The 22363-nt window shown below is 36.2% G+C and overlaps 2 protein-coding genes across 3 annotated transcripts; one reads left to right on the top strand and one right to left on the bottom strand.

Moving 5' to 3' along the window:
- Nucleotides 1-556: 556 nt before the first annotated feature.
- LOC107877527 (preprotein translocase subunit SCY1, chloroplastic) lies at nucleotides 557-9291 on the bottom strand. Its single transcript, XM_016724191.2, has 8 exons — nucleotides 9021-9291; nucleotides 4974-5116; nucleotides 4496-4881; nucleotides 3761-4060; nucleotides 3450-3539; nucleotides 3207-3330; nucleotides 2234-2397; nucleotides 557-901 (listed from the first exon to the last, which is right to left on the bottom strand). Exons 1-8 carry the CDS (start codon nucleotides 9218-9220, stop codon nucleotides 674-676), a joined length of 1635 nt encoding a protein of 544 aa, XP_016579677.1. The 5' UTR covers nucleotides 9221-9291; the 3' UTR covers nucleotides 557-673.
- A 1318-nt stretch (nucleotides 9292-10609) lies between these two features.
- Nucleotides 10610-18119, top strand: LOC107877526 (adenylosuccinate lyase). 2 transcript variants are annotated; one of them, XM_047415072.1, is made up of 11 exons: nucleotides 10923-11058; nucleotides 13458-13549; nucleotides 13800-13952; nucleotides 14097-14312; nucleotides 14390-14572; nucleotides 14877-15098; nucleotides 15642-15758; nucleotides 15841-15984; nucleotides 16317-16418; nucleotides 16714-16782; nucleotides 17500-18119. In XM_047415072.1, exons 2-11 carry the CDS (start codon nucleotides 13487-13489, stop codon nucleotides 17731-17733), a joined length of 1503 nt encoding a protein of 500 aa, XP_047271028.1. In that variant the 5' UTR covers nucleotides 10923-11058; nucleotides 13458-13486; the 3' UTR covers nucleotides 17734-18119. The 2 variants fall into 2 exon arrangements, with proteins under 2 accessions (XP_047271027.1, XP_047271028.1); XM_047415071.1 differs by lacking the exon at nucleotides 13458-13549 and having other exon boundaries at nucleotides 10610-11058.
- Nucleotides 18120-22363: the final 4244 nt, after the last annotated feature.

Genomic DNA, 22363 nt, shown 5'->3' with positions numbered 1-22363 from the left:
TAGCACACTGATTTGGTACAAAAATGGCCTTTTCACATCGTTTAGCCTATTTGACTATCCAAACGGCTCTGTTGATCCCACCGGCCCATACTCCCCCGCTCCTTAGCCTGCCTGAGAGCCTCTGATCGATTTTTGGTCCAAAACACGTTCGGGCTCCGAACACACCCCAAGAATCGTGCACTATAGCACACCGATTTGGCTTGAAATTGCCTGTTCCCATCGTTTCGCCCCTTTTGACCACCCAAATGGCCCTGCCGACCTCGCTGGGCCACCCTCAGCCGCTCCACACACGACCGGGGGGTTGCCAGTCGATTTTCAACCCAAACCGCGCCCGAACCCACCCTGAGACCCGTGGGCTAACACCCACCAAATTGGCTCGAAAACGACCCGTTCGCGCTGTTTTGCCCGTTTGACCACCCAAATGGTCACGCTGACCCCGTCGAGCCACCCTTACCCGCTCTAAGCTTCAAATTTCCCCTTAACCTCCCACTTAAAAAAAGTCCACAGATGTTGTTTCTCTTGTCTTTGAATTCAGATCATTGAAATGCTCCAAGAATTTGAAAAAGGGAACTAAACCAAACACAAAATAGATGGCAATTGTTTGCCAGCATTTTACATAGATCTCATTATGTAATAGAATCTCGTTTCTTCAGCTTTAACCAGAAGTCTTGTTTCAATATTTATTATCAATGTCGTAAAACTCTATATTCTTGTACTTTTGGGATATGATCTCCGCTTGCACTTTCCTTGCAGTATCTGTAGCACAACCGACAAGTATAAGCACTGACGTGCCTGCAAAGCCCCGGAAAGCAGTGAGGTGTGTGGCTTGTTCAATCACAGCAGGACCAGCAGCGAGAACCGCCAAAAATACAGAACCAAGAACTGATATCCGGCTAAGTACCTGTAAATCACCCATTTAAGGCATTAATCAAGACGAAGCACTTTCATCTTTGAACCTTAATAAGATTACAACGTGCAGCTATTCATATGGTGTGTACATAAATATATATGCAGTACACCGATAACCGATTCTACAGACTCAAGTATACAGGAAAAGGGACACCATCCTTACTAAAAAGAAACGGAGAAGTGAAATCCCACCACGAAAGGTTGCGGTGGGATGGATACTATCCTCCTAAGTTACTCGGACTCTTGCCGCACCCGTGTCGACAAGACATGGGTGTGGGTGTGGGATCCGTACCCGAAATGGTCAACCGATTTTGGGTACTTTGACCAAAATCGACTGGGAAAGTCCAGACAATTTAAGAAATTCTATAATCAAAATAAAAGCTAAGGTGAAATTGAAGAAATGAAATACCTTGTATATAGAAATTTCTATGTTATTACTTTTCTTTTTATCTCCTTTCGGGATTTTCTTCTTGAAAAATATTTTCTCCTTAAGTTTTCCACAAAATATCTTAAAATTTATGTTTTATAACTCTATTTTTAGATATTTAAATTATTTTTCGCCGAATTCCCGCACCCGTATCCATCCCTAGATCCATATCCCCGAATCTTTAAATTGAGACAGTGAAGGATCCGACCTCTAGATCCGTACCCGTATCGGATACCCGTACCCAAGTCTGAGCAACTTAGGTATCCTCCGACCCTTAAACAAGATCAGTTCAAGCCTTCGAGCATGGAGGAACTCCTGGTAGGGAGCTTTCCCCCTTTTATACGCCTTATGCGTCACAAATTCAAATTAATCGGGCCAATAATTTCAAACATCAAGTTGTTAAAACCCAAAAAAGAAAGGGAAAAAAGAACGGAAATCCAAATCATCTCGACAAAATGCACCTTGCTTAAACCGATCGGTGGACTCCTAGCTTCATTTGCTCTATTTGTAATTTGTTAGCGCCGAGCCCATAAAATTTTCAGATAAATCTTACTAAAGTAATCAGTGATCAATTATTCCAAAATGATTGTGTTCGCTCAGCTACAGATCAAACAAGTGCAGAAGTTATAATCACGCTCGAGGAAATAGGGTCTCTCGCGTTGCATTAACTCCGTCACAGGCATGGGTATCTTTTCCATACGGATGTGTTGAAACTTTAATCGAGTTCATACTGTATTTTGAAAGAGCTGGGCGACGTAACCACACGTCCACACTCGTGTGCCAGCAGTACCACAATTATATTTAGCGCTGAACTTTCCAATCATTCAAAATTATCAAGATTGGCATGAAGAAGAAAAAGCCTACGACTATCAAGGAAATCGAAGAAGGCAATAATACCGTTTTGATGAATGCCGCTGTGCTTTTACCCGGTCGAACAAGTGGGATTGAGGCACCTTGTCGCTTCAATTGTTCACTGACATCATCGGGGTCCAATTGCAGGAATGTATAATAGTAATTGAAGAAGGCAATCAACAAAATGTTCGTCGGGAGATAGAAAGAACCTACAAACGAGCGTTTGTTAGGTGTAGCCCTCAAAATATTATGACAACAACAACAACAACAACAACAGACCCAGTGTATTCCCACAGAGTGGGGTCTGGGGAGGGTAAAATGTACGCAGTCCATACCGCTACCTCCGAGGACCTCAAAATATTATAAAGTGAAAAAATTAAGTCGAAACATGCATGTACCAAAAGAAATGCACTATCAATAATAACAAACTATTTCTCATCGTTTTGCTTATTTCCTTTTGTTGAAAATACAAAACCGGTTTTTATCTTTTTCCTTTATTTCCAAAATGACGGTCACCGATAATCTCCCTTCGGAGAGAAGAATTAGATCACAACCCCACGTAAAATCATATCTTCCATCTTAGACAAGTCACTTTTCGGTTTCCGCCTCTAATTGCTCTATCTTTTACGTAGTACCACTAACTCAAAGGTATTGCACAACAGGTATTACAAAACTAAACCTCTTCACTTAGGTCGGGGCAAAGCCAAGTAGGGCCAAGGGGTTTCATCCGAACCTTCCTTCGCCAGAAAATTATACTGTTTTTATTTAAATATAGCAGATGTTAAACCCCTTTGACTTCTTCATGTGTTTACTTCTTCATATTTTGAACCCCTTAGTGAAAATCCCGGCTCCACCATTTCACTTCGGGATAGTTGGAATTTGTCTCGGAACTTTTATACATCAGGAATGGAAATGCATACGCATCACAAGTTCATACGGAATCGAGTTTTAAGGCACAAACTCTTTTCAGTGAAAAGTCCACATGAAGTAACGCAACCACACTATTTTTTTGACTTACCTCCGGGGTTTAAACCTGCTGCAGCCTTCCTCAGGAAACCTACACCGGTGAATCGTGCCAAAGTGCCGGGAAGGGCTAGTGATGATGTAGAGAAAATAATCGGCATTACTCCGGAACTGTTCACCTGCTCGTTGTAACTATAACCGTAAGTTGTAATTGCAAAAGAGCTTCACTTTTGTCTAGCATTCCGATCCTTCAAAATAAACTAAACGAAACACGAGGGAAAAAAAAAAGGATACTAACTTTAAACGGTAAGTACGCAGATTTTTCAAGTCCTCCTGTTCTGCCAGCATATCTCGATGCATAATTTAGCGGAATTTTCCTCTCCGCTTCCTGAAAACCTTGGTTGCGAACACTGTTAGAGATCTTCCCTCAATGGTATGACAATAAGTTAAATGCCAAGTAACCTAGACATAAGCTATGTCGCTCGGAATCTGCAAAAATATCAATGGATGCGTGTTGGATCCTCCAAAACTAGTGCGTTTTTGGAGGATCCAACACGGGTACGGCATCAATTTTAAAAAGTTCGAGCAACATATGATATAAGAACGTACCTGAACATATACAATGCTGAGGACTAGCAGGAAGAATGAGACTAGGATGCCAACGAGCCCAACGTAATTACCATCTTGATATGCTTGGGCGACTGTCCTACCAAAGGACGCTGGCAAGTAGGAGATGATATTTGTAAAGATCAAAAGCGACGTACCATTTCCAAGCTTTAAATCAGTGATCCGCTCCCCAATATACGTCGTAAATACTGAGCCGAGGGTCAAGAGAACAACAGAAGAAATCGCCCATTGGGTACTGAAGTCGTTAACATAAGGACGAAGGAACAATACTTGGCCAATTGCCTGCCATAGAAGTTAAAAATCAGTGTAATTTGCCAATTGATTCTGCAAACATGCGACCAAAACGTACAACGGAGAATCAAATTAGAAACAAACTACCAATACAATTTTGTTCACGTATTATCTAATTCAAACGGCATAATACATAACCCGACACTCAAACTTGGTCTTAGCTGGCAAGTAAGCACTCCAGGTTTGAGTATGCACATTTAGACACCTCAACTCGTCACTACCGTGTCAGTTGAACACTCCAACTTACAAAATGATCATCCAGACACCTCCAAATTATATGTGCCACGTCAGCATCGGTTGTCCACGTGACATGATGGGGACAAGTTAGAGTGTTTGGTTGTCAGTTAAGACCAAGTTGAGGTATCTAGATGTGCACTCTCGAAGTTAGAGCGATTACTTGCCAATTATGCCTATTCAAAATATTACCTGTACTACGGCGAATCCAACAGAAGCATAGCGAGTATACTGGAGAACTTTCTTCCGTCCAGCTTCGCCTTCTCTTTTCTGAAGTTCTTGTAGCTTGGGGTATATTTGAGCAAGAAGTTGAAACACGATTTGTGCGTTGATGAAAGGAACAATACCTAGGGAACATATTCCAAGTCGACCTATGCCACCACCGGAGAACGAATCCAAAGTACTTAAAATACTATTCTCATCTAAATTCCCAACGAAGGCCTCCCGATTTACTCCACCGAGCGGTATGTAGATCCCGAGTCGTGACAAAGCCAAAAAGCCTAACAGCTTTAGAAACTTTCCTGGTAACGGGCCTTTGAAAAAGTCTCCGAAATCAATGCTAGTATCTTCAATTGCAGCTGACAGCGACAAAAAATCCTAATCAAAGGTTAAGATATGTGGGGGCGTAACCGATAACATAAAAGCACGGTATCGTGGATAGTTAAACTACCTGCCAATCCTCTAGCTGATGAATTTTTCTCTTTTCTCGTATTTGACGAGTTTTCAAATGTCTGAGAGAGCAAGCTAACCAAATTATCCCATGATGATTTACCTGAATTGATACCCAATGGATCAAATGCTGTACTATTGCAGCTGGAGAAAGAGGGTTAAAGTCAGAAAGACGATAGGACTAAAGATTTAGTAAATGGTGCAGAAATTATTAAACGGATGAAATGGATCGACGACACATAGTACTGCAAAAAGATCGAGAAGGAGAAAGTGTATGTGAAACAGCACATAACAGTTTATTATTTTTCATGCATGTGATCAACACACAAAAACATAGAAATAAAAATTGATATTCAACCATTACAACCTTTATTTTTAATATTGGTGGTGCCCAGGCCAGCTTGCACGTACCTCAACTGTAAAATACAGTAAGGGTCTTTTGGACCAACTATCATGTTAACTACTCTTACATTTCCTCTATTGTTCTAAAATAAACGACTGTAATATACTCAGTAAGTCATAAATTTATTATACTTCCTCCGCTGGAGGAAAAAAAGGCTATTTGTCTCGACTCTTTTTAACAGGAAAAAAGCCTTATGCTTCGGGGAAAACACTCGACATGAAAGTAAATGATACAATCCTAGAAAACAAAAGACAACACAAAAGTCTTGAACCTCATGAAATTAGAAGCTCTACGCAAGAATCATCATAATAAACAACATTAAAATTCAAGACTTGTTTGAGAAATCAATGAATTAAAGTTAAGATGTTTTAAACACGACCCATTACAACAAACAGTGAGAAAGTTCAAGTCTTTATCTTCACAACATACTTTATATCAAATTGAGCAAAAACCAAGGCACCTAAGAGCAACGAGACCAATAGGATATATTCCGTATTCAACAAAGTGCCTGTTTCTGGAATTAAAAAGACCAATATGAACATTCAAGACTTGTTCCAGAATACAAAAAGGGCAGATCAGTGCTCTAAAGCTCCCGCTATGCACAGGGTCCGGGGAAGGGCCCCACCACAAGGGTGTATTGTACGCAGCCTTACCTTGCATTTCAGGCTGTTTCCAAGGCTTGAATCCATGACCACTCGGTCACATGGCAGCAACATTACCGGTTACTTGTTCCGGAATATATGAATCAAAATTACAAGTTTTAAACAAGATCCGTTATTCTTGAGCTGGGGGTCTGTCGGAAACAGCCACAGAGGGTAAGGTCTGCGAATACTCTACCTTCCCCAGACCTACACTTTGTGAGACTACATTGGCTATGTTTTTTGTTGTAAACAAGACCCGCTACAACAAATAGAATAAGAAAGTTCCAAGTCTTTAAATTCACAGCATGCATTTTTATCAAATTGAGCAAAACCCAAGTCAAGTAAGAGCTTAGAGACCAAAAGAGTACATTTATTTTTGAGATAAGCACCCAATACCCCGAACTATGGCCAAAGTCACTAGGACACACTCCAACTTCAGAGGGGTCCTATTAACTCCCAGAACTCAATTTTAGTATATTTTTGTCACCCTTTTGTACTGACATGACACCTTTATTACATAAAATGGGCCCCGCGTCAAAGGTGCTACGTCAGCTAAAAAGGTTGACAAAAGGTGTCACGCCAGCTAAAAAGGATGACAAAAATACGCTGCAATTTAGTTAGGGGGTAACTAGACCACCGTGAAGTTGGAGTGTGTCATAACAAATATGGTCATAGTTCAGGGGTACTAGATGCTTTACTTTTTATTTTCATTTAAGTACCGATCTTTGGAGTAAAGAAGACCAGGACTAAACAAAAACCATCACAACAAACAGATTAAGAAAGCTCAAGTTTTCATATTCACAGCATATTTTTATCAAATTGAGTAGAAAACTGAACAAAGAGACCAAAAGGTTACATATTTAGGAGGGGGCGGCCCGATGCACTAAAGCTCTCGCTATGTGTGGGGTTCGGGAAGGGCCGAACCATAAAGGTCTATTATATGCAGCCTTACCCTGCATTTCTGTCGGAGGCTGTTTCCACAACTTGAATTTGTGACGTCTTGGTCACATGACAGCAATTTTACCAGTTACTCCAAGACTCCCGTTTTAAAACGAACAAAAAACCATTACAACAAACAGATTAAGAAAGTTCAAATCTTTATATCCAAGGAAAGTAAGAGCAAAGAGACTAAAAAAGTATCATTTTATTTTCAAGTACCTAGACCAGGACTGAACAAAAACCATTACAACAGAATAAGAAAGTTCAAGTCTTTTTTTTTTTTTTAGAAAAAATCCCATAAACATACACCTTATCTTATCATATTCACACAAATTCTCACCCTTACAGAGTAACTACAAAAAGCCCAACTAATTATGTATCTCAACAGAATCAAAATTGAAAAAAGTGTATCGGAAGCTAATTATGTATCTTTACAAAGAAAAAAATGTATCTTCATTGGATGTGTCGGGAGCTAATAATGTATCTCAATGGGCACAAAATCGGGATTTTCAGTACAAATAACAACAACAACAACATACCCAGTATATTTCCACCAAAAGGGGTCTAGGAAGGGTAAGTGTACGCAGTCCATATCACTGCCTCAGATGTGAGAAAAATCAAGATTTTCAGTAATTATACAAAATATTAGAATTTCTATAGTTAAGCTCCAAACTGTCGGTGTTGTTTGCCCTTTTTTAAAAAAATGGGAATAGGGAAAGGGCAAACGGAGAGGGGAGTACAATGTGGGAAATCGAACTCTCACCAACAAGGTGGAAGTTCAAATCGCCAGCCAACCAACTGAACTACTAAGATTACCCACAAAGTTCAAGTCTTTATATTCACATATTTTTATCAACAACAACATATCGAGTGTATTCCCATAAAGTGGGGTCTAGAGAGGATAAAGTGTATGCAGTCCATACCACTGCCACAGAGGAAGTAGCGAGGTTGTTTCCGATAGAGCCTCGGCTCAGGACAGATAACAAATATAACAAACAAAAAACCAACCAACAAAAAGGGATATCACACCGCTAGATAGGAACAAATAACTAAACAAAGAGACCAAAAGGGTACATTTTATTTTGAGTAAAGCATCTAGTACCCCTTGAACTATAACCAAATTTGCTACGACACACTCCAACTTCACAAGGATCCTATAACCCTTGAACACAATTTTAATGTATTTTTGTCATCCTTTTTAGCTGGTGTGGCACCTTTGACGTGAATTTCATTTTTACGTAATAATGTTGCCATGTTAGCACAAAAGGGTGTCAAAAATATGCTAAAATTGAGTTCAGGGATATAATAGGAATCATGTGAAGCTGGAGTGTGTTGTAGCAACTTTGACCATAGTTCGAGGGGGTATTGTACGCTTATCTCTTTTATTTTCAAGAAAGTGTTAAACAAAAATCATTACAACAAATATTATATAAGAAATCAAGTTCAATTCTTTATATTCCTAGCGCATAACTTCTATCAAATTGAACAAAAACACTAAAAAGGTACATTTCTATTTTCAAGAAAGTATTAAACAAAAACTATTACAACAAATATAATATAAGAAATCAAGTTCAATTCTTTATATTCCCAGAGAAAATTGCTCTGTTTACACCTGAACTATACACAAAATTGTTGAGACTATAATTAAAAATATATTTTTGTCAACCTTGGTGCCTACGTGACACATACGTGAATCAACACACCGAGGTTCACTAGGCACACGTATGTGCCACGTAAGCACTAAGTTTGTCAAAAATACAGATTTAATTAGTCCGAGGGTAATAGGACTCTCCTAAAGTTCGGGTGCTCAGCAATTTCGTGTATAATTTAGGGTGGAATAGGTGCATTTTCTCTATTCCCAGCACATAACTTTTATCAAATTGAACAAAAACTAAACAAAAACACTAAAAGGGTTCATTTTTATTTTCAAGAAAGTATTAAACAAAAACTATTACAACAAATATAACATAAGAAATCAAGTTCAATTCTTCATATTCCCATTATCAAATTGAACAAAAACTAAACAAAAACACCAAAAATATACATTTTATTTCCAATAAATTACCTATTTGTAGACTGAAAAAGACCAAGATTCCATGATGGTGCAATATTAGCAATGGATTTTTTACTGAAACTGAGACTGTTACTAGCTTTACAAATAGGTATTACCCTATCCTGCTTGTAATTATTATTATTATTATTGGTAGAAATAAGTGAGTTGAAGTACAAAGAAGAAGAAGAAATTTCTCTAACTGTTATCAACATTATCTTTGGAATTTTTTGTTTTATGGATATTAGGATTATTATTGTTGAACTAGATATGATTTTGTCAGTTGAAGTAGAAAAATGTACTTTAGTTCTTTGTAAGGAGAAAAATAAGTTTGTTTATTATCACTTGGGTCCTTATAGTTTTGAAATATTGGTTTTTGGGCTATCTTAGTTTGAGGAAAATTTTTTGGGCAAACAGCATAAGCTCCGACAGTTTGGAGTTTAATTAAAGAAAATTTTGATATTTTGTATAGTTACTAAAATTCTTGATTTTGGGTCTGCTGAGATACATAATTAGTTTCCGATATATCCAACGAAGATGCACTTTTTTTCATTGTAAAAATACATACTTAGTTCTTGATATTTTTTTTCTGATTTTGAGTCTGTCAAGATACATAATTAGTTTCCGATACATCCAACGAAGATGCACTTTTTTTCATTATAAAAATACATACTTAGTTTTCGATATATTTTTTTTTTATTTTGAGTCTGTCGAGATACATAATTAGTTTTTGATGCATCCAACGAAGATGCACTTTTTTTCACTGTAAAAATACATACTTAGTTTTTGATATGTTTTTTTTCTGATTTTGAGTCTGTCGAGATACATAATTAGTTTTTGATACATCCAACGAAGATGCACTTTTTTTCACTGTAAAAATACATACTTAGTTTTTGATATTTTTTTTTTTTTCTGATTTTGAGTCTGTCGAAATATATAATTAGTTTTTGATACATCCAACGAAGATGCACTTTTTTTCACTGTAAAAATACATAATTAGTTTTCGATATATTTTTTCTGATTTTGAATCTGTCGAGATACATAATTAGTTTCCGATACATCCAACGAAGCTGAACTTTTTTTCATTGTAAAAATACATACTTAGTTTTTGATATATTTTTTTTTCTGATTTTGATTCTGTCGATATACATCATACACTCAACAAAGATATATTTTTATACATAAACAGTTTGGAGTTTAATTACAAGAAATTTTGACATATTATATAATTATTAAAAGTTTCAGTTTTTGGTCAGTCGAAATACATAATTAGCTTTTGATACAATCCATACGCTTTTTTTCCTTTGTTAAATACATAATTAGTTTCTGATAATTTTTTTTTGATTTTGGATCTATCGAGATATATCATACCGCTAACGAAGATACATTTTTTTCTTATAAAGATATATAATTAGCTCCAACTATATTATTTTGATTTTGGGTCTATCGAGATACATAATTAGCTCTCGATATATCCAACAAAGACACATAATTAATTAAATTTTTTAAAATTATTTTATAATTGTGAGAATTTGTGTAAATATGATAAGTGTGTGTTTGTGTTATTTTTACATAAAATAATTTTTGAACTTAGCAATTAACTCGATGTATTCAACAAAGACACATAATTAATTAAATTTTTAAAAATTATTTTATAATTGTGAGAATTTGTGTAAATATGATAAGTTAATGTGTGTGTTTATGTTATTTTTATATAAAATAATTTTTGAACTTAGCAATTAACTAAAACTAAATACAAAAGAAAAAATTAATTTCAAATTTTAATTTTTTTTTTCTATTTTGGGTGGTTTAAGAAGGCTAAAACCCTACTACTATCACTCTTCTATTTTTGCTATACTTTTTTTTTTTGGTCAAAGCTTTAACAATGGAACTTGGTACTTGTTTCAATGGCTCTAATGTCAATAAAAAATTGTTTTTTTCTGCTCCAATTATCCAAAAATCCAATTTTCTGCCATGTTCTTGGTTCAAAAATTGTTCTTGTAGAGCAATTGCTAAAGGGTCCACCATCAGCTCCTTGAAAATTCAAGAAAAGGTTTGATTTTTCTTATTTTTGATATGATATGAAGTTTTTTTTTTGATAATCGTGTCTGTGCTAGCTAACATATACAATTTGTATGATTTCCTTTTTTTTTATTATATGGAACTTTTTTTCTTTTTATAATCTTGATGTCCGGGTCTAGTATTAGTAGTAGTATCCTGTGGCTCTAGTATTATCTTGTGGCTAGCGTTGTTAGTTTATATACGTTTATGTTTTGTGTTTGTTATATTGTTATTGGTCGGGCTCTATCGGAAACAGCCTCTCTACTTCGCTTGAGGTAGTGGTATGGACTGCGTACACTCTACCCTCCCCAGACCCCACTTGGTGGGAATACACTGGGTATGTTGTTGTTGTTGATGTCCGGGTCAGCTTTCGTGCACCCCGAGTATGAACCCCTAAAATCTACTATTTATATGATTTCCCTTTTCTTATATGTAACATTTGTTTTTATAACTGTGTTGTCTCGGTCAGCTTACACGCATCTCGACTATATCTACACAATATCTCCCAGCTCACCAGTAACTTTGCCTACTAAGGGTAGAATATATAGGAAGAAATCGCCTAGTGTTTTTGGATAATCGTGGTGTCTGAGTTAGCTAAAATATACAATTTGTATTAACTTTTTTTTATTATATGGAACTTTTTTCCTTTTTATAATCTTTGATGTCCGGGTCAGCTTTCACGCATCCCGAGTATGAACCTCTAAAATCTACAATTTGTATGATTTCCTTTTTTTTATTATATGTAACTTTTTGTTTTTATAAGTGTGCTGATTGGGTCAGTTTACACGTACCTCGACTAAATCCACACAATATCTCCCAGCTCACCTAGTGTTTTTGGATAATCGTGGTGTCCGAGCTAGCTAAAATATAAAATTTGTATGATTTTTTTATTTTTGTTATATGTAAGTTTTCCTTTTATAACTGTGGTGTCCGGGTCAGTTTACATGCACTTCGACTAAATCCAGGGAATATCTCCCACCCCATGAGTAATAAAATATATCAGTTAACTGTGTCTACTAAGGCTAGAATAGATAGGAAGAAATCAGGTAACTTTAGTGTTTAACCAAAAAATGATGGAACTTCGAACATGTTTCAATGCTTCAAGTGTGTTTTTGGAGTAATCGGTAAAGTTGATGTGTTTCTAAGCAATGGAAACAACTTACAATAAACCCTTGTGGTCCGGCCTTTCCCTTTAGTATACTGGGCTGTTCTTTTTTAAAAAAAAAAATGCTGGAGATTTTTTTTAATGGTTTGTGTTGAGGATAAGTCTTTGGGAATCAGTTTTGACAATTTTGATGAATTTAATCATGTGTGCTAATAGATAGTTTCGTGGTGTTTTGGTGATGTCTAGGATTTTGAATAGATAGATTATCGTATTATCTTGTGGTTGTCTTGTTTCCTGTATTAGCTAGCAATGTGTTATCTCATTTTGTTGTGTGCTTTTGTATTTTATGTTTGTTATACTGTTATCTGTCCTGAGCCGGAGGGTTCTATCGGAAACAACCTCTCTACTTCATCTGAGGTAGTGGTATGGTCTGCGTACACATTACCCTCCCCAGACACCGCTATGTGGGAATACATTGGGTATGTTGTTGTTGTTGTTAATCATGTGATCCAATGTATAGTCCTTGTTAGAATGTTACAACAACGACATGTCCGGTGTAAATCCACTAGTGGGATCTGGGGACAGCAGGATGTACGCAAAACTTACCTGTTTCCGATAGACCTTCCTGTGTTGGACTGTTATGTCAAAATAAGGTTTTCCTTGGAACAGAACTTTAGAGGTGGTCAATTTGCTACATGGTATATGTTATTACAGTAAAGGTGCAATCTTGATGATGACCATGACGACGACTTGGGTTTTCATTGCCCCTCTTTTAGGATAACAAGAAACTATTATGATTAGGAATTTTTAAAATATCGGTTTGGAGTTCTTATTTCAGCTGAATTTTCTTGGTTATGTATTTTATTTATCTAGCGTTGGAATGGGAGTGGGAGTGAGGGTGTCACTACCTCTCTATTCTCCTTTGCCACTGCCAGCGCGATTCGTGACGCCATGTTGGGATGAGATAAAATTATTCAGTAGAATTCAATGATTCGTTAATTGGATGATTATCTCTGTTTTATTATTTCAATGCTAAATATAATTTTCCTGATTAGTTATAGATGTAGATTTCCCTTCTTTGATGTTGTTAATGTTGCTGTTGCTGGATGTTACAATTCCATGGTTTGGATATTTGTCGTATATATCTATATCTGCTTCTATCTGAACCTAGGCCTCTCAGAATCTCTGCAATTTATTGAATGGAAAATCTAATATAGAGTTTATTCTTGTTAACCGTCACAATAAAGGCAGAAAGAGATCTTAGTTCGTTGTTTTGTATTCGTAAGTTGACTAGGAAGGAATTGCATAGTTGCGGATGCTTTTATGGACAACATTTGAGTCACCATCTTGCAGCATATGCTCTACGGGAATTAATAATGTAAGAGTTGTATCATTTGCTAGGGTAAGATCAAAGATTAGAAGACTCATTATGCTACCTGAACTTGCTCTATAAATATGCATGACTAATCTATGGAAATTTTCTTACAGTTTCATATCTAGTGCGGAGTTCATTGGTACTCCGCTCATCTTATTAGTATTGTCTCGTGGAGCGAGGTCGCTTGTTTTTCTTTGTTGGAGGAATTATCGCTATATAATTTATTGACATGGTATCTTGTTAAACTTCTTAGGTCACAGGGATGTCTTCTAATCATTCTCAAGATCTAGAACTCTCAAGTTTAACAGCTCTATGCCCATTGGATGGTCGTTACTGGGGTAAAGTCAAAGAATTGGCCCCGTTTATGAGCGAGTATGGCTTAATTCATTTCCGCATTTTGGTTGAGGTGGTTACTTTTCTTACTTGACTATCTAGTAGTAAAGTCTAACTTCGGATCATTTTCATGGAAAAAATTTCAAATGGAATTAGATTACCCGAGGGAGATAGCATTAAGCAGTAATGAAATTTCGGTGATGTCTTTTTTTGTCAGGTTAAATGGTTGATAAAAATGTCTCAGATACCTCAAATAGTTGAAGTTCCGAGATTCTCCGAAGGAGCTCGGACATTTTTGCAAGAATTGATTGATGGATTTAGTATGGACGATGCGTTGGAGGTTAAGAAGATTGAGAGAGTCACAAACCATGACGTGAAAGCGGTGGAATACTTCTTGAAACAAAGATGTCAATCACATCCAGAGATATCTAAGGTATGAATAAATTGAAACCCCAAAAAGCTTTATTTTGAATGTGCATGTTCCTATAGTTGTCCCTCTTTCTGTGGTAGGTGCTCGAGTTTTTTCACTTTGCCTGTACATCTGAGGACATCAACAATCTTGCCCATGCATTGATGCTGAAAGGAGCTTTGAACACGGTCATCTTGCCCGTTATGGATGAATTGATTAAAGCAATATGTGAGATGGCCACAACACATTCTTCTGTCCCTATGCTTTCTCGCACCCATGGGCAGGTATGCGTTTTTATCCAGCAGTCCTCTAGTTAGGCGTACTTTGAATCTGTGTTGCTCGGACTCTTTAAAAATGTCGACAGGTTTGTGTCGGGTCCTTCAAAAGTAGCTCAGTTTTAAGGATCCGACACGGGCGTGGCGTCACTTTTAGCGAGACCGAGCAACATAGCTTTGAATAGGTTTTGATAGAAGAAGCTCAAGCTCCGTGGAAAACGGTGGTCTAATATAATGCGTAATATTGTTTGCTTATGATTAATTGTTGACAACAATTTTTAAAAGGTTTTCTCGTTCTTTTTGCACCTTGTAGCCAGCTTCGCCAACAACCCTTGGAAAGGAAATGGCAATTTTTGCGTATCGATTGAGTAGAGAAAGAAAGGAGATTTCTCAAATTGAGATGCTTGGGAAATTTGCTGGTGCGGTAGGGAACTACAACGCACATCTATCTGCATATCCCGAAATAAACTGGCCACAAATTGCCGAGGAGTTTGTGATGTCACTTGGATTAGAATTCAATCCATATGTTCCGCAGGTTAGGTTTGCTTTCCTCTCTTTTTTCGAAATGTTTGTGTTAGATGCGGGATAATTTATTTCGTACTTGAGCTTTATGCATTAGTTAGCGGGAGGTTTATTGTTGTTGGCGTAATTGGTAAAGTTGCTTTCATGTGACCAGGAGGTCATGGATTCAAGCCGTGGAAGCAACCTCTTGCAAAAATGCAGGGTAAGGCTGCATGCGATAACCCTTGTGGTCCGGCCCTTCCCCGGACCTTGTGCATAGCGGGAACTTCAGTGCACCGGGCTTCCCTTCTCTTTTTTCTTTTAGGCCAAATATATAAAACACGCTAAACTAACCATTAGAATCTTGTGGTCTTCAACATGTCATGTCATTCATGTAAAATCATGTCATCAAGGCGATATTTGAATGTTAAAACCGAAGAATTTCCAAATTTAGACGTGTTGATCTTTTCGGAACGGACCAGAAAGAGAAGTGTGATATTCAATGGAAAGAAGGAAGTATTTATTACCAAATTAGCAACTGTTTTTCAACTTCTGACTCAATATCATTGCAATGCAGATCGAAACTCATGACTATATGGCCAAACTTTTTCACTCGATCGTCCAGTTTAACAACATTTTGGTTGATTTTGATAGAGATGTTTGGGGATACATTTCCCTCGGTTACTTTAAGCAGGTGACTGTCCTGTATTTTTTGGATATCTTTCTTTATATTCTTTTGCCGGATAATAGAGCTCATAATTCTTTATGTTACGTAGACAACTAAAGCTGGTGAAATTGGGTCCTCGACGATGCCTCACAAAGTAAATCCAATTGACTTTGAAAATAGCGAAGGCAATCTTGGAGTAGCTAATGGAGATTTATCCCATTTGAGCACTAAACTACCTATTTCACGCTGGCAGGTATGTCAAATCCGGTCATGTTATCTTTATCCTGTTACAACATTTCACTACAATGGCCAAATTTTCCCAGAGCTGAGTTTTCACGTTTTGTTATATTATATGTTCTCTATAATAACATTTTGTTATAGCAAACAAAAAAGTATTGGAACAAGCGACACAATTATAGGAAGGATCGACTGTAGTAGTTTTGTACTCGTGATGACATGTTAAAAAGTTTGAAGTCCTATAAGACATGTAATGACATATCGTGGGCCGTTTCCCTTATCCAATGCCTTCAGTTGCTCGTCCGTCTTGTTCGTAAAATTTTTCTTGATCCGAATTGTCACTTGCAGCGAGATTTGACAGATTCGACTGTACTGAGAAACATGGGCGTAGGACTAGGACATTCTCTACTTGCTTACAGAAGTGCGTTACAGGGAATTAAGAAGCTTCAGGTAAGCACTACCCGTTGAAATTCTTCAGATTAATCTGCTGTGCTCTGCGCCTAAGTTGCTCGGACTCTCTGAAAATGTTGCCGCACCTGTGTTGGATCCTCCAAAAATGGCTACTTTTGAAGGATCCGACACGCGCCCGATGACATTTTTGAAGAGTCCGAGCAACATAACTCGGCGCTACTTGTTTTGTTTGAGAATGTAATGAAATACAGTATTTCACATGCTTGCATACGCATGCTAAATTATGAACTCATTAAATTGTTCCGACTTGCTGACTTATCGGTTTTGAATATAGGTGAATGAAGCTGCTTTGACAGAAGATTTAGACAAAACGTGGGAAGTTCTTGCTGAACCAATACAAACGGTATGCAGCTTTTGCTTGAGATTCCCTGTATGACCGATGAAATATATAAGTTGTAATGCGGGTAGTGTTTGCTAGAATTTGTTCAACTGGTTGTCTTTCGGAGAAACGAGCACCTAAGCTACTAGTCTTTCGATAAGCGGGTATAGAAGTACACGTATAGTTTGCTAATATAATCCTTTAAACCTATTTATTGATATACAACAACGCTTTAATTCCAAGTAAGTTGGGGATCTAAGGCCGGCTATATGAATCATCACACTGACAATGTCGTTCATTTTGACTCATCTCAGACTAATATTACGCTAAATAAATAAATAAATACGAATAAAAAGTACTAGGAGTTCGTTATACTTTCTACTTGCGTAAACATCTCTGACAGGTAGAAGATTCAGGACCTAAAGTAAAACGTAACATACTAAACACGACTTTACACATATTTTCAACTTATCGATATCACCTATATAGGCTTTTTCTTCCCTTGTACTCCATTTACGACTAGATTTGCATGAATTTACGTCTTTTCAGACAACTTCCTTAGTATTATCTATGAGATGATAATGTAAATTTACCTTCCAACTGGACTAGTACGTTGCCGCACCCCCAACCCCAACCCATACACACACACTTTTCTTGAGCCTTTCTCACAAACGACTGACGTCATATAAGTTTGACGAATCTTACCAAGTTCATTTTTTTCTATTTTTGATTGGTACTTAGGTGATGCGAAGGTACGGTGTGCCAGAACCATATGAAAAGCTGAAGGAGTTAACACGAGGAAGAGCGGTGAACAAAGAAAGCATCAGAGAATTCATACAGAAGTTGGACATTCCAGTTGATGCTAAGACATCTCTCTTGAACTTAACACCTCATACGTACGTTGGAGCAGCCGCAGAATTGGCTAACAACGTAAACCAGGCCATAAATCTGTTGAATGGAGGTCATATATTTTGAACTGAGAGCCAGAAAAACCTTCGCAACCCTCTTGCATTGGTGGCCGGAATGGAGCACAGAGTCAACTTGTTCGACTAACTCTTTAACATTTTCGCGAAAGCATAAATTATGCGGAAACTCACCATAATTTTGAACCTTATATTTCATAATTTTGAATCTGTCGAATTTAAACTCTGGAATCGCTTTTGTCCTGCATTATTTGCATGGAAGATCCAACTGAAACATGTCGATGAGCAGATGCTGAGTCGCGCAAGATGTTCCATCCATGACAAGGTTAGCGTTTAACTTACTTTACGCGCTAAACTTGTTGGAACTGTAGCATAAACTTGTAAAAGAATATAGTGATTTGGAAGTTAGATTTTGATGCAGAGTTACTGTTACTACTACTAGTTGTTTTTGTCTCAATTTAGATACAGTATTCCCCCGACCTCACTTGTGGGACTATATTAGGTATGTTATTGCTATATCGGGTACTGTAAATTGTTCGTAAGTTATGTCGGATTGACAAACTTGCCTCGTCCACGTGTTATGTTATGTTCGGGAGAGACATGACTTCAAGTACAACCGTCGGTCTATTTATGTTTGACTTGTACGAATTATAAGCTAAGGCGTATGTTTATGTTATTTTTCCGAATTATATTGGACTTGGACTATGGTTCATAGAAAAATGGGCTTGGACTATAGAAACCTTGTATATGGGAGCCCAATATAAGCCCAATTTATTTAGAGCCATGGTGACCCATGCAAATGAACCTTGGTATATCATCCTATTTTTGTACAAGCTCTGTGCAACAGGCTTGACTTAGAAGGCATTGAAGCGGGGATCGATCTCGAGTCATTCGTGTGGATAACAACCCTCATGATTTTGGAGAATGACCTTTTAAATTCACAATATGTCTCGACTCGTTTAAATTTGGACGGATTCACAACTTATTCATTTTATCAACTCGATCAATCTCGGTACGCTCGGTTTCATCTCACTTAGTAAATTCGTTCGATTAGGTTCAAGTATATAGCTTAAGTTGATACATGACACACTATGCGAAACATTTTTTGTTCGACATGCCGAGTATCGATATTATTATTTAAAAAAGAAATTAAATTGAACCGTTATTTTTTGCCTCAATATAAGGTCATAAAATAAATGACTTGGATAAGTACAAAATTTGGGCCACATTATTATATCATGCTCAATATAGAAGAAATACAAAAGGGTCATAATCTAATAATAGCAAGCAACGTGAATGTAGGCCAAAATAAGTCACTTCATGTATCTATTTCTAGTTCATTGTAATAAATACTTTCAACTCCTTTGAAGTAGTCAATGTTTCATCAATCATTAATACAATGTGATGGTTGGGATCTATCTATATTTGAATGAGAAATCTTGAATTCGAGCTTTGAAATAGAAAAAATCTTTTATTAGAAAGTGTTTTACCCTCCGCAACGTCGGTAGCGATGTCTGAGATTTGTCTATGAATGTTCGAGGTTTAATATAGGTGTATAAGAGTACTCTTTATTTCACTTTGTAAGATTATACTGATTGTTGTTGTTGTATAAAAGTATTGTTTGACCTAGACGTATGCAGTATAATTTTCTCTCATTGTTTGACCTAGACGTATGCAGTATAATTTTCTCTCTCTCTCTCTCTCTCTCTCTCTCGCTATATATATATATATATATATATATATATATATATATATATATGCCTCGCCCTCTCGCAATGTTTGTTAACCCGATCTCTACCCTGTATAGTTTTCTATAGACATATATGCCTCACCCTCTCGCGATACTTGCCGATAACCCGATCTCTACCATGTATAGTTTTCTATATACATATATGTCTCGCCCTCACGCGACGCTTGCTGATAATTCGATCTCTACCCTGTATAATTTTCTATATACATATATGACTCACCCTCTCCCCACGCTTGCCGATAACCCGATCTATACCCTGTATAATTTTCTATATACATAAATGCCTCGCCTTCTCGCGACTCTTGTCGATAACCCGTGCCTCGCCTTCTCATGATGCTTGTCGATAACCCGATCTCTACCCTGTATAATTTTCTATAAACATATATCCCTCGCTCTCTCACGACGCTTGCTGATAACCCGATATCTACCCTGTATAATTTTCTATATACATATGTGCCTCGCCCTCTCGCATCGCTTGCCGATAACCGGATCTCTACCCTGTATAATTTTCTATATACATAAATGCCTCGCCTTCTCACGATGCTTGCCGATAACCCGATCTCTACCCTGTATAATTTTCTATATACATATATGCCCCGCCCTCTCACGACACTCGCTGATAACCCGATCACTACCCTCGAACACTTAGTAGAAAAAGAGGAATCTAATCATGTCGTCTTCAATTCAATCCTTGCTCGCGCAATTAGTCTTTAGGGTTGATATATACATATATAGTTTAGCTCTCGATAGTGCTCACTGCTCAACTGATCATTCTTTACTATATATGGCTACAATACGACTATTATATGAGTCTATCAGGTATGATTTGAACTTAATACGACTATTATATGAGCCTATTAGGTATTATCTGAATTAGTCGTATCAGTAAATTTCGAATATGGAAAAAAGGTAAAAGAAAAGTGGTCAATGCAATGTTTTGTGTCAAGTTGCCTTCAATACAAAGGACAAACAAGAACAAGTTGGCAAGTTTTAAGCCATGCCTTAGCCAACTCCTCTATGGCTCCCCACATATTAAAATTTGTGGTTGATCCTTTTATACTTTAATGTTTAGATCCTTGTTTGTTTGCTTTTTTTTTTTTTTCCACTCGGTATTCAGTATTTGTATATTTAGTTTCTATTTTTAAAATTTTTCATCAATATTCGATATCTATATTATACTTCAAGTTATTCGAACTCACGTGCTATGGAACCTAGTTAAAAAGAATTAATTTTTTAAATAATTTTTATATTTAAAACTTCAATTCGAGATCTCTGATTCTGGAAAAAATCCTTTTAATTAATACCATAGCAATTCTACAACATGGATAAAAGAAGAAAAGTAAAGGTTTTTATTTTTGTGTTCCTTGGGATTTGAGCCTCTACTTGCCCTTTTAATGTCTCCTCTATTTAAACCCTTAGCCAACATATGGGCTCTTTACCTTTTCATTATATATATATATAAACTCCAATCTAACTCTTTACTAAATTATTGTATTTCGCTTTAAAATTGATTCTTGTATTTTTTTATAATAATATTTACCTGATTTATGGAGGGTATGTCATTAAGATTTATTCATCAAATATATATATATATATAACTCAAATCTAACTCTTTACTAAATTATTGTATTTCGCTTCAAAATTGATTCTTGTATTTTTTTTTTTTTATAATCATATTTACATGATTTATGGAGGGTATGCCATTAAGATTTAAAAAATGAAATAGTTATTTTCATTTTTGATAAGTCATCCATATGCATAATAGTATTGGACTAATTCTATTGATGATATATAATTCTAAATATTCTATAATAGTAAAACTTGTATGTTCCAATATATTTATATAATTTTTTGAATTTGTGAGATGTGTTTTCACTGATTATCCGACATCACACTAGAGAATTATCAAACTACGTTAAGTTCATTTTGCACAATCATTAAGGTATTTTAAAGTCCTTTTTAGCTCGAAATTGATCGACCTACGTAAAATCTACATAAAAGGTGGCTATTGCACAGTGAACAGATTACCGCAAGTGTTCAGCCGAAGAGCAGAAGCTACAGAGGTTGTAAATTTCTCAGGAGATTTCCAAAAAAAAATAAAAAATTGTGTGAGATAAAATTACAAGAATATCCCCAATCAAGATTGGAGGGTGGAGCACAAATTGCTAATAATATATTTTGACAAAAATAAGTGAGAGAAAAAAGGTGATATGAAATAAATAAAATTATTTTTTTGGAGTTTTGGTTAGAGGGAACAGGTAAGCATGGTGCTAAAAAGGCCTGCATATCTACAAAAAGATTAGCAAAATAATAATAATTAATAATAATAATTTTTTTAAAATTAAAAAAAAGGCATATTCTGATTTGTCCTTCACTTGTTTTAATAGGCACTCACATAAAGCTGTTAACATTCCATTTTATTATTGTTTAATCAAAATTTAATCTTAGTTTATTTCATTGATTAAAGTAAGATCTCTATAAAGTTGATGAATCTTTATTATTTTATTAGTAGTAACTTAAGATAGTTAATTAACTAGTTGCTTCATTAGGTGGTTAATTATTAGAACTTTTTGTTTTTCTATTCTACTGTATTAGTTATCAAATCTCACAATCATCTAAAGTAATATATAATAATAAATGAGTTTACGATAAAATATTTGTGCATATTTTGTGTTATACATATATAAGATTTGAATAAAAACTATTTAATTTACATTCCATCGATAAAAAACATAAATTTTAGCTAGACAATTAAATATTTCTTACAATTAATTAGCGATAAAGTTCGTAACTAAGATGCGAAAAATAAGGTTGAGATGTTTCAAACGTGTGATGAGAAGATGCACGGATGCTTTAGTGCAGAGGTGCGAGAAATCGACTATGGATGGATTCGCGAGAAGTAGAAATAGATCGAAGAAATATTGGGGAGAGG

The sequence above is a fragment of the Capsicum annuum genome, chromosome 7, assembly GCF_002878395.1.
Source record: "Capsicum annuum cultivar UCD-10X-F1 chromosome 7, UCD10Xv1.1, whole genome shotgun sequence".
Taxonomy (NCBI): Eukaryota; Viridiplantae; Streptophyta; class Magnoliopsida; order Solanales; family Solanaceae; genus Capsicum; species Capsicum annuum.
The sequence above is the reverse complement of the archived record's forward strand: the minus strand, read 5'-3'. Positions and strand labels throughout refer to the sequence as shown.

Excerpts from the sequence above, each read along its gene's own strand:
- LOC107877526 (XM_047415071.1), top strand. The coding sequence starts at position 10,891 with ATGGAACTTGGTACTTGTTTCAATGGCTCTAATGTCAATAAAAAATTG. Across the intron at positions 11,059-13,799 it reads CCTTGAAAATTCAAGAAAAG|GTCACAGGGATGTCTTCTAA; the intron begins GTTTGATTTTTC and ends TAAACTTCTTAG. Across the intron at positions 14,313-14,389 it reads CACATCCAGAGATATCTAAG|GTGCTCGAGTTTTTTCACTT; the intron begins GTATGAATAAAT and ends TTTCTGTGGTAG.
- LOC107877527 (XM_016724191.2), bottom strand. The coding sequence starts at position 9,220 with ATGTTGATAACAGTTAGAGAAATTTCTTCTTCTTCTTTGTACTTCAAC. Across the intron at positions 4,061-4,495 it reads TTGGATTCGCCGTAGTACAG|GCAATTGGCCAAGTATTGTT; the intron begins GTAATATTTTGA and ends CTTCTATGGCAG. Across the intron at positions 3,540-3,760 it reads TCAGCATTGTATATGTTCAG|GAAGCGGAGAGGAAAATTCC; the intron begins GTACGTTCTTAT and ends CAAGGTTTTCAG.